Consider the following 15,710-nt stretch of genomic DNA (forward strand, 5'->3'; position numbering starts at 1 on the left):
TATACATCACTTTGCATGAAAAAGAGAGTCCACAAGGGGTAGTTTCGTCTTGATATTCACATTTCATAAATACATATCTTTATCATAAATACAACCCTATAGTATGGCAGGAATAACTTCTCATGAAAGGGATAGTTTGCTCTTGAAGTATTTTCTTAGATACCAAGTTTTCCGAAAACTAATATTATAATAATTTTGTTCATATTTCGTAATTGAAGGTTTTCGTAATAACTACGCCATGATATGATTCAATTTAAGAAGTGCGAGTGAAAAAGTTTAGTGCAGTAGATTATAAGTTACCAGATGCTTTATTGGCCTGGCAATGACTTCTTCCAAACTTATCAGAAATTAATGTGACAGACCTTGTGTTCTTCCTATGTGTGAGGAATTGGATAATATCATACATATTTCGGCAGAAAATAGTCAGTCCTAACCACGAAAATAAATTAGGCTTTATAAAACTTCTACAACTATTTTCAGTCTAATTGTTAAGAAAAAAGAAAAAAATACTCGCACAGCTGTGCCGAGCTTTCCAAATTCCATTCTGGGCACTAACATTCTGACCAGTTTATCTCTATTATTGTATATATGGTGTGTGTGCACGCGCGCGCGCACGTTTGCATATGTGTGTGTGTGTGTGTGTGTGTAACTATAGGTCATATAATGGATCAATAAAGCTTAAACTCTGAGTCATGCATGGACCATAAATATGCAAATTTCCTTCGGGCCTTGATGAATAAGAAATTGTTAGGGCGATAGCTATTTTGCCCCCATGTAGTCGGGGCCAATGTACAGTCCGCAGCAAAAAAACCTGCAACATGAGCATGTAAGTTTATTGTGAAACAACGCCTAACAGCGTAGGGAATCAACATAACGTCTAAGTGGCACGAATCACGCCAGGAGAAACCTCGGCGTCCTCCCCTGCACACTTATTTTGGAGCAAAAGACTTCGTCGTTTAACAATAAAGTTACATGCTCATGTTGCAAGTTTTTTGCTGTGGACTATACAAGTAAGGTTAAGACGCTTTTTTTCCTTTTTTATATTTTAGTACGTATATAACAAAGGCATAACACTAATAGTCCTGTTTGCATCATGTGTGCACACTGAAACTGTATACAATAATGGATCACTTAAAACTCACCAAGTGACGTAACACTGCAGATATACATTTCATAATTAAATTAATGTTGAACTGGATTTCTCGATATTCGACAGAGAATGGAATAAGTGCTTGCTACTCTCGTCAATGTCGCCACATGCGCTCACGACTATTTATTGTCTGAATAACAAAACATACTTATATTAACCGTATCAATCCAACATTGTAAATGTCACCTATTCAGTATAGCTTTCCAAAACTAGAAAGACTGGAGACGGTAGATCCTTAAGCAATTTAATGGAAATACGGCAGATCTCTAGGTTGGCAACAATTATGTGGCGACCGCAACGCCATCTATTGCTGGTAGTGTGTTTGGGCAAATTCCATACTACATAACGAGCAGTGAAACGGCAGTGTGCACTGAACTGAGCAATTGTGTAACGTAAAATGAGCGACCTCTCGAATTTCCAAATAGGGAAAATTGTTCGCGCTCGGTTCTATATTGCAAGCGTGACAAAAATGGTAATTGTTTCGCGAGAGATGATAGCAGCATACAAAACTCAAGCACATGGGTGAAGAGGAACAATGGTCGAAACAAAATCCTTAGTGATAGATCCCGCCGAGTATTACAGCGGATTGTCATTCAGAACTGTTCTGCGACTGCGGGGCAAGTGACAGAGGTATTGACAATCACAGTCCGCTGAGAGTTACACGACGGGATCAGGTTGCACGGATGAAACCGCTGATAAGAGACCTTAAAGCTTAGCACGACGCCAGTGGTACCGCAAGCATGTAACAGACCACTAATGACTGGTAACGTGTGATATGGTCGTATGTCATCGTTCAACTTAACTGAAAACCGAGCCGTTTTTGGTGCTGCAGACGCCCAAAGAAGTATACGAATCGTGTTTTCGTCCAACCCGTACAACATGGCGGCAGCTCTGATGCTGGGTTTCAGTGTGTCCTGTACTGATTCTATATTCTAGGTTGATATGGGTCCATTCACGCAACTGGAGCTATTGTGGCGTGGTTTCAGGAGCATCAGGTAAAGCTAAACACTTCCCTTGGCCCGCCCAATCCCCGGACCTAAACATGTCCCGGCGCACAATTTCCACCTCCGTCCACTGCACTGCACGCGGAATGATGTAATATATGAGCTTTTACTCCATTCCACTTCGCGTCAGAACTGTTCTGAGGACGAAAGGTAGTCCAACGGTTTATAAATGTAGGATTAATATGGTAAGTTGCACTTTTTTGGGGGGAAGGGGGATGGTTGCATTAAATTGATGTGTATCTGTGCATGTAGAACAATGGTACTGAAAATTTAGAGGATAAAACTTGGCGTGAGAAAGATATTGTAATTACAAAAACACTGGAGTTCTCAAAGTCTTGCACCTGATCTTACTTTTTAATAATAAAGTTCAAATGGTATTTTTAAAATGGGGTTCGAATTGAAACAAAAATACGCGCTCTAGTAAATCTGTACCATTTACTAATAATACACAACAGAAATATACAATTTTAGTACACAGAGAGGGTCCTTAATGGTACACTTGTATTTTTATATAAACAGTGACTATGTACATAATTCAAAATACATAATTCTTGTACAAGCTTCTTCATTTTTTTACTATTCTTGAGCAGGATTTATTTCATGAAGACACCCTTGTAGTAATTAATAACAACAATATATCTGTGAAAGCTATTAATAAAAATAACTGTACACATTTTCTAATATACTTCGTAAAACAATGTCATAGCTTTTAAAAGCTTGGTCTGTACTGTACAACAGTTCTTGGGGTAAAAGGATCTATTCTTCTACTCCTCACATACTCTTTCCATCGACCCTTAAGACTCAAAAACACAAATTACTTCTATCCAAACAATAAGAAAATAAAAGCAGTCCTCAACTGCCAATTTCGAAAAATTTACTCAAAGTAGTAGATGTATTCTAAAATGTTAACCATTTATTAATAATACACGCACTGAACATGGAAACAAAAATGGAACACGATCATACTGAAATGGTGTTCAAAGCTTTTAAACAGACGGAAGCCAGGACCAGATTCTCCTCTATTTACGCATCACATCTGATGTACAAAATACAATATAATGACGTTACTTCTTGCTCGCTCTTTTCAGGTTTTTTTGTAACAATTCTGAAAACAGCTTATTATGGATTGAAAAAAATATATATACTCGTATCGTATAGTACAAAAAATTAGGACGCATTGTGTATCATTTCTGTGGCTAAACAAGTTTAATATGAGAAAAGTACATAAGGTGGCAATGCTTTTTTAAAACATTTAGTGGACATTATTGTTCTATTTATTTTTTTTCCTTATTTTTCTTTCCAACAGACACAGAAATTGCTTACCTATGAATGATACAGTTGAAATTGAACAATGAACTTCGGTTTATTAGTTAAAGAAAATTTCAGTACCTATTATTTTTCAGAATTTTTTTCCTAACGTAAAAAAGTCTTAATAAAATAGTACTTCGAACATTTTTAAAAATATAAATTACTTACTTTTAATGCAGGTTCCACGAAAATTTGGATGAAGAAAAACTTCATTTCTTTTTTCTACACACAACTACAATATCAAATTTTATGCTCATAAAATCATGAATGCTCATATATATTTATTCCAATATTTATATAAATGTGAGAAAGAAACCGGTACTATGTGGTACGTTATATCTATTACGTTTATTGTTCAAGATATTTTCATTATTTAAAAAAAAATGAGTTAGATTTTATTTTACGTTAAATGTTGCAGACGTCGTTTCTGAGAGAATGAATTATGGTAATACAATGAATTTGTAACGAGCTTTATCGTCAGAGCTTCTACTACAAAATTATGGAGGTTCCATTAAGACCTCAAGGTGCAAACCTTTTCCTTCCACGAAAATAGTAAGCACCACTGTAGATATTTCCCTTTTATAGTAAAGATGTTATTACGCTACAGAGCAAATGTCTTAATCTCTGTGATGAACTCTTTATTTTAAAATCTCAAGATAGGTTCAGTTGGTATAATCATATGTGAACCGACATATTAAATCCCTTGAATACATTAATACCAAATATAGTATCTGTTCAGTTTAACAATGTAATGTAGTTAAAATATTTTACATCTATTTTGATTTTGTATTCAGAAAATTATAACTGAAAAAAAGAGAATCAATGCTGTGTTTCAGTACCAGAAACTGCATCAAAATCCTTTTTTAGAAAATCATTAACAAGTAATCCGATTCGATACCAATAAAAATATACAATAAACATATTTAAAATATTTCTATCGCAATTGAGAGCAACATGATACTATATAAAGCTTAATTATCCTCAACTGATAACCACTTAGATAAAACTAATTTATTTCTTTTTGTAATCAATGTGATTAATGCGGTGCTCTTTTATTATTATTACTAGGTTTTAACTTTCTATCATGTACAAAATTAACAATAGCCCACTAACAGTTGATGACAGAAGTCGGTTCTTTTGCATATAAACACCACCTGCTCTTGTAACTGAGAGCTTTCATTCCCAGTTCCTCAACTCACAGAACTGTCAATCCTTGCAATGTTCCGAACAGACTATGCGCGTTGCTCAACATATGGATAACAACAGACAGTTGATTAAGGAATGTGAAATTGAAATATGAGATACAGGTTTAGAAAATACTGTATAATTTAAATGGAATTTTAAATTCCAATTTGATTTTACAAATTGTACAACCATCGCTGTAAATTCACTTCTGTATTAACCTGGTAAGCGTTTCTCATACAATACAAATCCATTTGACTTTTTTTTTTTTTTAATCTTAAATTTAGAATTTAAAATATATTTTACAGGCACCAGCTATATGGCACAGGTTTTAAAAAAAAAAATGTTTTTGACCAATGATAATTGCAATTTACGGTTGGCTTGATAACAGCATTCCTTGCCGAAATAAAAAAAAAAATAATGTTTGGACTGATTTTTTCTTTGTTTTTAATGACCTAAATCATACTTCAGTTATTATTTCTCATACGTGTTATTTGATAGCACAATTCGGATATTTCACGCAATTACCTTCTATATGGATAATGGTTTCTTTTGAATAAAGGATTCAAGAAGAGAAATTGGTTTTCGTTTTAATTTACACTATGTCCTTAAGCAAAAAGAAACTTCTTACAATTACTGATTTGGACTTTGTTTTAAATATTTATTACCATTAAAAAAAAAGTACTATTGCCTATTGCACAGACAAGATTTGTATGAAAAAAAAGTCTTTCAGATGTTCCACATGATTTCGTATTATCTGGAACTTTAGTTTAAAATTCATGTCCAACAAAATTTATATATATATTTTTTTATCTTCTATACAAATGATTTTTAAAAATAAGGGGATGTTTTTCGCACATAATACTTTTCAATAACAAAGGAAAATAAAAAGCTCCTCCACTTTCGCTGAACCACAAACAACTTTTTACTCATACATGGAAGGCAGACGGAAACTTGGCGAATTCTGTTGTACCTGAAAGTAGAAAAAAATGTCGGTATACATTTGAAAAAAAAATACGAAGAAATATAAGAAATAATATTATATATATAATTTATATAATGTAATACATACAGTATTTACTGTATTTACATTACATTATATACATTATAATATAAAGATATTTATGTATCATTTTAGAGCGTTTTAACATTGTATTATGCAATATTTCAAACTCTAATGTTCCTGTGATCTTTCTCTCTGGGATGACTGTTTCTTAGAAGAAAACACTATTTGTAGATAGATACCTTACTATTTCTCTTAGACTGTAGATTCGTAAATTTTTTAGGTTTAGTCCTAAATCTGTAAAGAGCAACATATAACATGTACACAGAAGGACATTATTTACAGTCTTCGAGGAAGTCCTTCACGTATATTTTCTTCAGCTTCAGGACAAATCTAGAAATCATACGACTCTCTTATCTACGAAGAATATATGGCATATGACCAAAAGTAATAGTTGCAGTTTTCTTCCTAGAAACAATCATCCCATTAGAGGTTGAAATACACGATAAAACGCACTATAAAAGTATATATATATTTAATATTCTTATATTACATTACATGCGTGTAATCAACATTAATTTTTAAATAAAGAGAAATGCCTTATAAAAAGGAAAAGTTTCCTTACCTAGTTTGTAGAATATCGTTTACAACTAGATATAACTATCAGGTTAACTAGTTTCGCTTTGGTTAAGCACCAACCAAACAAGACTTATACCATGTACAGATTAACTGATTTCTTCCCACTTGACTCAGTTTATTCACAGGTTCAGTTTTCTATCCCTAACTGTATGTTTATATTAATTTTCTTTCATTCAGTGCTACCAATAACCTACCAAGTACCAGATTAGAAATTAATGATTTTCCGCAGCAGTTTTTCTCGAATATATATTTGCTTCTGAGGCAGAGACCATTAATCATATTAGCAATGATGAGTACTCACAGTACGTATATTACCAAAATACTGTAGTGATTATCATTTTGAGTAACTAAGGAATTAAACTGTCACATGATCATAACCATTAAACTCAGAAATGCGTTTGAACACAAACAGCATTGAATGTTCATGTACAAATAATAAATCACTGACAAAAATGGTAGTTTCCGCTGAAAAGTTTGGCATTAATAAATATTAGACTCATTGCTGTGTTTAAGCTAATAGTCATTATTATTTTCTGCATGAAAGGAATCGTGGGAATTAAAATACATAATAAACTGATTTTTATTTTAATCGAAGTTGAACAAATACTTTCCTTCAATACCGACAAAGAAATAAAAATGGCTACGTGTGAAGAATGTGCGTTTATTCCCCAATAAGGATTTCTTGTACGAATCATATGTCAGGAATAATTTCCCATTTCTGGAAGGTAAGAGAAGAGTAATAATACAACCTTCTCGACAAGGAGCACAAAAAAAATGGAAAACTCGTCAACGATGTCCAACACCTGCAACATCTTTGTATTTTAGGCCATTGACTTATACGGGAAACTATTTTTCTGTTTACTTTGAAATGACTTGTAATTTTAATGTAGCAAGTACAATAGAGATAAAAAGCTTCACCCCAAGAATTAAGTAATACTTTCGAGGAACATGGTCCTCATCATCAGCTTACTTATTTTTTTTTTCTTTTTGGAGGGGAGGTAAAAAAAAAGTAGAAAGATGAAAAGGATAAATGATTCGAAATAAAATCCACACTTCACATCAGTCAGAACAGTATGCTCTGATGTTTAGTAAGTCAAGACTGAGGACCGTGTTCCTTGAAAAGTATTACTTAGTTCTTGGGATGAAAGTTTTTATTTATATTATATTTGTTATATTAAACTATTATTACTGCTCGCATTTCTATACATTGTTTTAATGTATTGATTTTACTGATTTCTTCTTCAAACCTATTTAAAGTGTTCCTTCGTATAAATTAAATTTTGTAATATACCTTGAAATTTAAGTAATATTACATTTATCTACTTTGAAAAAGCACAGGACATGGCGTAGACACTCAAAAGTGATTCATTCATTCATTCTTTTATTCATCCATGTCGTACATTATTGGTCAGAGACCAGTACATAAGGACTTGTCAAATAATAAGAAGACATTTCAATATAATTGATACTACATTAATTTACAAACTATCACCCAAGTATTCATTAATATCATAATACATTTTGTTACACAAAAAATTAAATAGTTCATTTTTGAAATTCAGTATGCTTTCGATATCCTTCAAACAACTTGGGAGCTTATTAAACAACTTAGCGGACACAGGAAGGACACTTCTTTGGTGCACGCATAGTTTTGGTATGCTGTGAATATGTTACTCTTTTGTCTTGTGTTGTATGAATGTACATCATAAGCACGAAGAAAACTACTTTCATTTCTCTTTACATATATTACTTGATCTACCATCCGTTCATGATTGTTCATGAATCTACCTACGAATATCATGAATAAAATGGCAAAACATGATGTGTACATCAACAATTTTACAGGAGAGCAAATTTAGATTTCTAAACAGGACGGTCCACATGAAAGTAGCCCGGCGTGGTAACACAAGATACCGGCTGAAAGAGTAGGAAAATGTGAACAGTGGCATGCCTGCATGTTACAAGAGATGCTGAACGTAACCTCTGTTAACGTCCAGACACTTCTACAAACGTCGCAGCATATTGGCTGACACCGTCTGTAGCTCTCCACGGATGATGCTTCGGATGGTGTGGATAATGTTTTTCTGCAGTTCAGCCAGGATATGAGGGTATTTGTCTTTCTCCTCTAAGTATCCCTAGAGATAAAACATCACGGGACAAAACAGTTGAACGAGGGAGTTGCAATCCCTTGCTTTGCAATGCGCTCTTCTGTAAACAGTTCATCCACCAACGCCAGAGATTAATTTGAAGTGTGGCTCCATCTCGTTGGAAGTAGTTTTGCGTGTCGTGTTTTGTATGTTCGTCGTAAATCTATTGCAAGAGGCTATAGTTAACTTCACTATTCACTGTTGATTTAAAGAACACTGGATCCCTTTACTACATTTGTGTCCCTACGACTGCACACCAAACAACAATTTTTCGGTCATGGAAGAATATTTTGTGCAGGATATGTAAATTTTCAGCAGATTAATACAATGTAACTGCGCATTCACGTAACATAAAATGGAACCACGCTTTGTCGGATATAAAAGAACAGCAAAGGCTCCAACGTCCGTCTCCCATCGCTACCACTATGCAATTCGTTCACATATGTCCGGCTCCTTCAGTTCCTGAACATATCTGCTTGGTATGGTAGTGTAGCTTTTTACGTGTGGCTGACACGTTGTTCGTGACACATCGACTTGTTGGGTTAGTGTCCTGGTAGACTTTTGCGGACTTCGTGTTATCTCTTGCTGAATATCACGCCGTTCGAACAACATTTGATTTCATCCTATTCACATTCACCATAGACCCGGTTTGAGCCATATTTGCACCAGGTTTTGAATATAGCATTTCTTGGGTGGTTTTGTTCCTGGATACCTGGCAGTAAGGACTTCTTGTATGTTCTTAATTGATCCCATCCGCATATATCATTCCATTTTCACAATTCCCTACTCGATGGAAAACACCATCTTCTCAGGGTGGCCTTACCACAACTGAACAGGCAGATAAGTCCAACTAAACAACTGCACATCGGGTGGCACGCCGGCATCACATCGAGGTGCCAGACAGAAATAGACCCGAAAGGTGCTAACAACTGCGAATTAGGCGGTATATTCTCGTCAGTCAAAATTACCCAGAATTACACACAGTACCCCCCACAAGCCCTTTTTCTTGGGAACAAATGTAAAAATGGAATATGTCTTATACGCAAATACAGAGATTTTAATTATTTCAATTTCAACAAGTATTCTTGATTGCATATTGTCTGATGTCTTCCTGGTTTCTTAAAAGTATACATCAAGATTTCAGCTAGGTACAAATCAGTAACTCAGTAAATGTAGTTTGGATACAATCTCTTTTATTAACCGTTTCATAGCATACATGCTTTTTCTCTGGACGAACATGCGCTTACAGGCATGCCCAAACGCGTGCGCGACTCTACATTTACTGTAATTAAGCATTGTTAATTCGGCACATGTTTCTTGCTAAAGTATCACTTTTACTTTTTTGAAAAAGAAAAGAAGCAGGTCTTATGCAGTGAAAATGTTTATTCCTCGAAACGAGATACAGGAAATGAGGTGTGTCTTATATGCTGACAAATACGGTAAAAATAGAAAACACTAGACGAATTCAGAGATTAAGCATTTATATACATTTATTATAATAAACTTTAAGCTGTATACTTACCAAATTTATTTAATCCAAGCCACTGGCACCCACTGAGGCTCTCGTTCTAAAATATTAATTTCATTAAGTAGCTGTTGATACGCTCGTTCGGTGTCGTTGTTAATTATGATCATGTCGAAGTAGTGGCCGTATTTGTCTTCCATTTCTCTGGCTTTCTCTATGATTTCTTTGAGCTCTTCTTCCTAAAATTAAAAAAAAAAAGTTACATTAGCATTTTAATAGGACTACAGTATAATCAAATATTTTACGAAATCGCTGGGTGCACCAAATACTCCTGAACGTTGCCACTTTACATATCAGTTACTGCTATACACCAGAGATAATCTCAAGGCTGACCCTCGCATCATGTTGCGAACAAATATAGCTGATACAATTTGCACATCAAAATGTTGCAACCAAAATATTTCAAATTATAAATCTGAATCTAGGGCCAGTGTTCGAAGTGGAAAAAAAGCAGAGGTGGTATGTTTTATTACGATTTTAACTCGACATACCGGCTATTTCAATGTTGAAATACAGTAAAGGTATGTTGCCTAAAGATTGCATTTCTATTGTATAATGACTGAAAACCACTAGAGGGCTTCTGTTTAGTGAGGACGGCATAAAAATATGTATCCCCTTATGTTGTATTATAGAGAATTATACATGAAAATGCTCAAAAACAGAATTTTTATATTAACAATATCCTGCGGGAAAGCTCCCCCTTCCCCAACTCGGCGGAGGGGTGTTCCAAACCCCCGTAAGAATCGTCCCCACAGCAGACAACCCCTAAATCCGCTCATGCTCAAAACATGGCATTTATATGCATTAAGGCAAGACACACACATACATACATAAGAAAGAAACAATTCAATATGACACATCAAAATATGAACTAGATGAACTTCTTTGAAGACAACTCATTTTAAAAACTAAAGATAGGAAAAAGGTAACAAAAATGTCGGTGTTTTCAACTTAGAAATTATTTCTTTATAAGAAATAAAATCTTTTTATGTGCAAAGCTATTCAATTACTGTGCATAAAAATGGATTTATTACAGGTATTTAGCATAAACTTTCCAGTGACAGTATGTCTTGATCAGTGAAAAACCAGAGGCGGTATGACATACCACCGCATACCGTCTCACTTCGATCACTGTCTAGGGCTGAGTGATATCTAGATTTGGATGTCGAAAAATAAATAAACAAAACATAGCAATATAATCGATATATTGAATACAGAAAATATCGTAATATCGATCAATAAAATTGCTCGATATCGAAAAATGTCGATTCAAATATTCCACAGCTTTATCTGAATTGAGGTGGTCAGTGTATATATATTATGAAGTTCAGTTCTACCTCAACTTCATGGTTAGTTCTCAGGTTGCATTAGTTAGGATTCAAAGTCCCTTTTCAGCACCAAAGCTACAGTTTCACATCTAATTCGAAGCACTATACCTCATATCGAAAATCAAATCTCAGTTTCACACGCCCTATTTAGCTACGAGGTAACAAACCCAATTAAGGCTCAAGTTAATGGGCAAGAGATAACGTGACTTCAAGTTCAGAAGGTATCTACGATATCCAAACTATTAGAATTTAATACATTAAACCTGCATCACAATTCCAAACATTTACTTTCTACAACCTACAGTCGAATTGATGTTATCCGTTTTCATAGGGTATAAATATAACGAAACATTGTTATTTCAATCTAATGATGGAAAGATAAAATTATCTGACGATTAATAAAAGAGAATCCATTCCAACTGTAGTGTGCCACACGCGCCATCTCAATTGGCGCCAAAATTTTTGCCACACTCCACAATTACTCAAACAATTAACGACAATTATTTTTCTAATTGCGTAGACAAGTTTATTTTTTTTCTTAAATCTTAAAACAAGGAAGAACGAGAGAACAGGGAAATGTTAGTCATTCTCTTCGCGCATTCAAGTTCCTTCCAGCTGTCTATTTTTTTTGTTGGATGAAATATTATGTCTGCTTCATCCCTCCCAGCCAGCTGACTGTCTGCTCAGGAATCAGTTAAACTATAACCTTTCTCGTCTAGAGAAGATAATCTTTTCTCCTACAGGAAAGTAATAGATTCCTACTTTTTGGTTATCAAAATCTTAAATAAATAGAAACGACAGAATTAATCTGAAATTCGTTTGGTTAACTTAAAGGTTAAAAAGGTTATTTTGTTAGTCAACCATATATTCAATAACTATGACACAGAGTCTCATCTTCCCGTAATACGACCACAAGTGTTCGATTATAAATTTGATTATTCACTATGTTTTTGGACGTTTTAGTAATATAAATTGTCACAGACCTAAGTCGTTAATTTTTAAAGCACACTTGCAAAGTTTGAACTTTTGAACTCTTGAAATTTTATTGAAAATATAATGTGTCTGGAGAGTCACGGTGTAATTAAAATTGTCTTAGTAAATTGTACTATCTGTAACCAAAATTGACTCTTTGTACACATGAGGTCAAATGTTAACCTTCTCAGGTTATCAGGGTTTTTGTATCAATAAATTTTTCCATGTACAGGAAGCTTTTAGGATACGCCCTCCGCCTGCTTACGCAGTCGCAGAAACTTAAATTCGTTTCATAAATAGTTCGAAATCCAATCAGGTAAAACCCTGACTTACCCCTGCCTTCACACGTCCCTACCCTAGTGCCGTGTGAAAATGATAAGGTCAAACAAAAAGTGAGTACATCTCTCTTGAGAGGTAAATTCATAGATTTCGTCAATTCGGGGGAATCATCATCATCGAGTTTTCGAAGAGGCACAGGCTCCCGCCTGTTGCCCCCTTCGGGGGAATTCCGATAACCCTTCGAAGAGGCACAAGCTCTCGCTTGTTGCCCCTCCTTCGGGTAAGGTTCCATCAAACTCCACGGCATGGACTTATCGTCCACAGTCTAACTTGGAACTACGCCGGAACGTTGACACTCTTGTTATAGCCCGTTCTTCGGTCGGGAGAAACTTTGTTACATCCCTCACCGACTTGTGCTATTGTGTCAGCAGTGACTGTTAACTTCCATCATACGGCGTAAGGACGGTATTCCTTCCACCACGGACATTTCGTAAAGATCCATCATTGGAGACGAGCAGTGTGTGTTATCACTAATTCCACCTTAAGTGCTCAACTGGACAGTACCTCTGTTCTCACTGTGAGTATACAGACAACCTACAAACTTAGTTATTACTACTCAGATTCTGCTTACCTAATCTGAACATTGGCTCTACAAGGATCTCTTTAAGATCTCTCATTAATTCAACTTTTGTGTACCTAAATGCTTCCTAAAACAATATTCGTTAACCTGTGCTAACGCTGAGTTACGTAGAAGACCTCATGTAGGAAAGTCACCCTGTAATGTATTCAGTCTACGGACTTATTCGAGCCAGCTAATAAAATTCTTCCTAACTCGAACTTGCATTGTTTACGTCATTCCAAAAACATTCTCAATACTTCCCTTTTGGTGAACGTTTCATAATTCTTTCTCAATATCTATATTAACGCCTCGTATCGACGTGCCCATGTTGTAGTCTACTGGAGAAGGCAGATGACCTGTGGAATGAAATCCTGTTGGACGTAGTTCGAAACTGGGAACTGCATTCACCATTCGTCTCACCTCTATTCCATCATCCATCCAGGAGAAGACCAGCCTGTGCGAAGTCCCAAATATTCCGAAGATTTCTAATCCCGTACGAAGCTCAGTGACGACATCGTCTTACATGAAGTCCTGATCATCGTCCGTCTATCCTGTTCTTGTATTTCAGCCGCTCGAAGTACAAGTAAGTTTCTCGTAATAGTGTTCTTAGTGCTTTTAAGTGATTGTGCTACCTGGTGCGTACGAAACGGCTACAGCAGCGTCGAAGATAGCCCCGGAGTCTTCCCATCTCGACTTAGAGTGCCTGGAGGTAGGACCACGGACCTCAGGTGGGTTATCACTGTTTATTTAATGTTGTCATGTAACTGTCATTTGCATTATCTTTTCATAAAGTCGCTTAACTGTAAAGGGGATCACCTCCCAAGTAGTTTCAAAATTACTTTGAAACCTTTTGTTGCTTAAATATCGTTTGTGTGAATTGCTAATTACTTTTGATTTCCTAGATCTCTTTCAATTCGAGCAGCCATCTCGTGTCTAATTATAATGATATAATATGTCTTTGATATGCTAATTTGCTAAGTATTCTGAACTGGCTGATAGCAGTGGTATTCCAACTCGCTGACGCCTTCTCGCTAATATCGTAATACTCGTAATTATTGTTCTTTTGCGTACTGACCTCACTCGTCCTCATTCAGACGAAAACCGCCTTGCTTTGTTATCTGTATTGTTTCGGGACCCTAAGCTGTCCCCTTGACGAGTGGTCATTTGATAGCCCGTTTGCATGAGATGGACATCTGCGCCTTTGCGCCTTCACTCGGTTGTTATTGAAATTGTATGTTATTTAACCATCTATCATCCGAGCTGCATAGCTCTTCTTTGACACGGACTAATTTGAAGTCCCAATATAAACAGCCTTTTTCAAGGCTACCTCTTGCTATTGTTCATTATTATTGTACTAATAACAACCTCCTCCACCAAGACATACTTTGGTGACAGATTGGTGGAATGTGCACGCGCGACATAACTGTTGTCGGCCTGTGACATGCGATACCTCGCGTCACGCCCATAATTTGATAACTGAATCGTTGGGATATGTACCCGCTGACATAAATTGGTGGCTACATTGAGATTCGAACCCTGGCCCACATAAATCGTGGCCCTTATATGAATTATTCTTGTTGTGATATAATTATCCTCTGGCGGTATATAAATACTTGTTGTTCTTGGCTACCGTTCTCTATATCGGTGTCTTCACACCCTGTCAGTACGCCCATAAATTAGTTAAGCGCTCGTGTATATAAAACCTATATTTTGACTTCTACCAGAGCTTACTTGGGAGCGTGAACAAACTATTCGTTGTTCTTTAAATGCAAATGATAGAATCGGTGTTTACAACCTTCTAACACTGAAATTCCTACCAGTCCACCACGAAGGTCTAGCTGTCCCCTTGAGACCGTTCGTGGCCGCGACAGAATTGGTGGCAGCTACGGCGGGATACTAACCCGCTTCACAAGAGTAAATTCTGTTAATTTTGGTAAATTTTGGTAACAGCTTGTGATAGCGAAAAATTTAATCTATCTTGTAAATTGTTACACTGTATTGATTTAATCTTGTAATTTTAGTTAAAATTTAAGGAAAGTGTGTTTCAAAGTAAATCAAGTTAATTTGTGTGTTTTTGAATAGTTTGCACACCTCATTCAAAAGATTTTGTTCATTTTAAATCACAAGATAGTTGTTTGGTAGAGACACAACAAATCTCTCATTTTGCTTTGTTGACGTAAACGTAATCTTACATTCTTTTACAAATTTAAAAAGAGAGTTAGGTATAGTTTCATTGCAGAACTTATTGTTCCAATCTTTTTAAGCTAAGATAACACTCACAGAAACATCTTGTTCGTTTATTCTCCAACCCCCCCCCCCCCCCCCCCGTGGTAGTTGTAAATAAAGAAAAACAAGATCAAAGAAGGTTCACACCTAGAAAGAAAATAGGATAGAAAATTGACCGCGACAGGAAGTTTTCAATCTTTTGGACAGAAAGCCTTTCCTTTTGCGCTCGCCGTCAACCCACGGCTGTAAAAAAAAAAAAAAAAAAAAAGAAGCGAAATAGCGGAACGAAATACTTGTTTCCCTCCGCAACCTTTCGAAGAACGATCTG

General features: G+C 35.7%; 1 protein-coding gene across 4 annotated transcripts in view; it reads right to left on the minus strand.

The window, feature by feature from the left end:
* Positions 1-2,565: 2,565 nt before the first annotated feature.
* LOC145695169 (protein PALS1-like) overlaps positions 2,566-15,710 on the minus strand; it is a 351,545-nt gene continuing 338,400 nt past the window's right edge. For all 4 annotated transcript variants that reach the window (XM_081772126.1, XM_081772127.1, XM_081772125.1 and 1 more), the window contains 2 exons: positions 9,956-10,137; positions 2,566-5,617 (listed from right to left, as the gene is read on the minus strand). In XM_081772126.1, coding sequence (XP_081628252.1) covers positions 9,961-10,137 — 177 coding nt within the window. In that variant the 3' untranslated portion in view covers positions 2,566-5,617; positions 9,956-9,960. The remainder of the gene's footprint in view (positions 5,618-9,955; positions 10,138-15,710) is intronic.

Source organism: Thermobia domestica, chromosome 9, assembly GCF_964235325.1.
Source record: "Thermobia domestica chromosome 9, izTheDome1.hap1.1, whole genome shotgun sequence".
Classification (NCBI taxonomy): Eukaryota; Metazoa; Arthropoda; class Insecta; order Zygentoma; family Lepismatidae; genus Thermobia; species Thermobia domestica.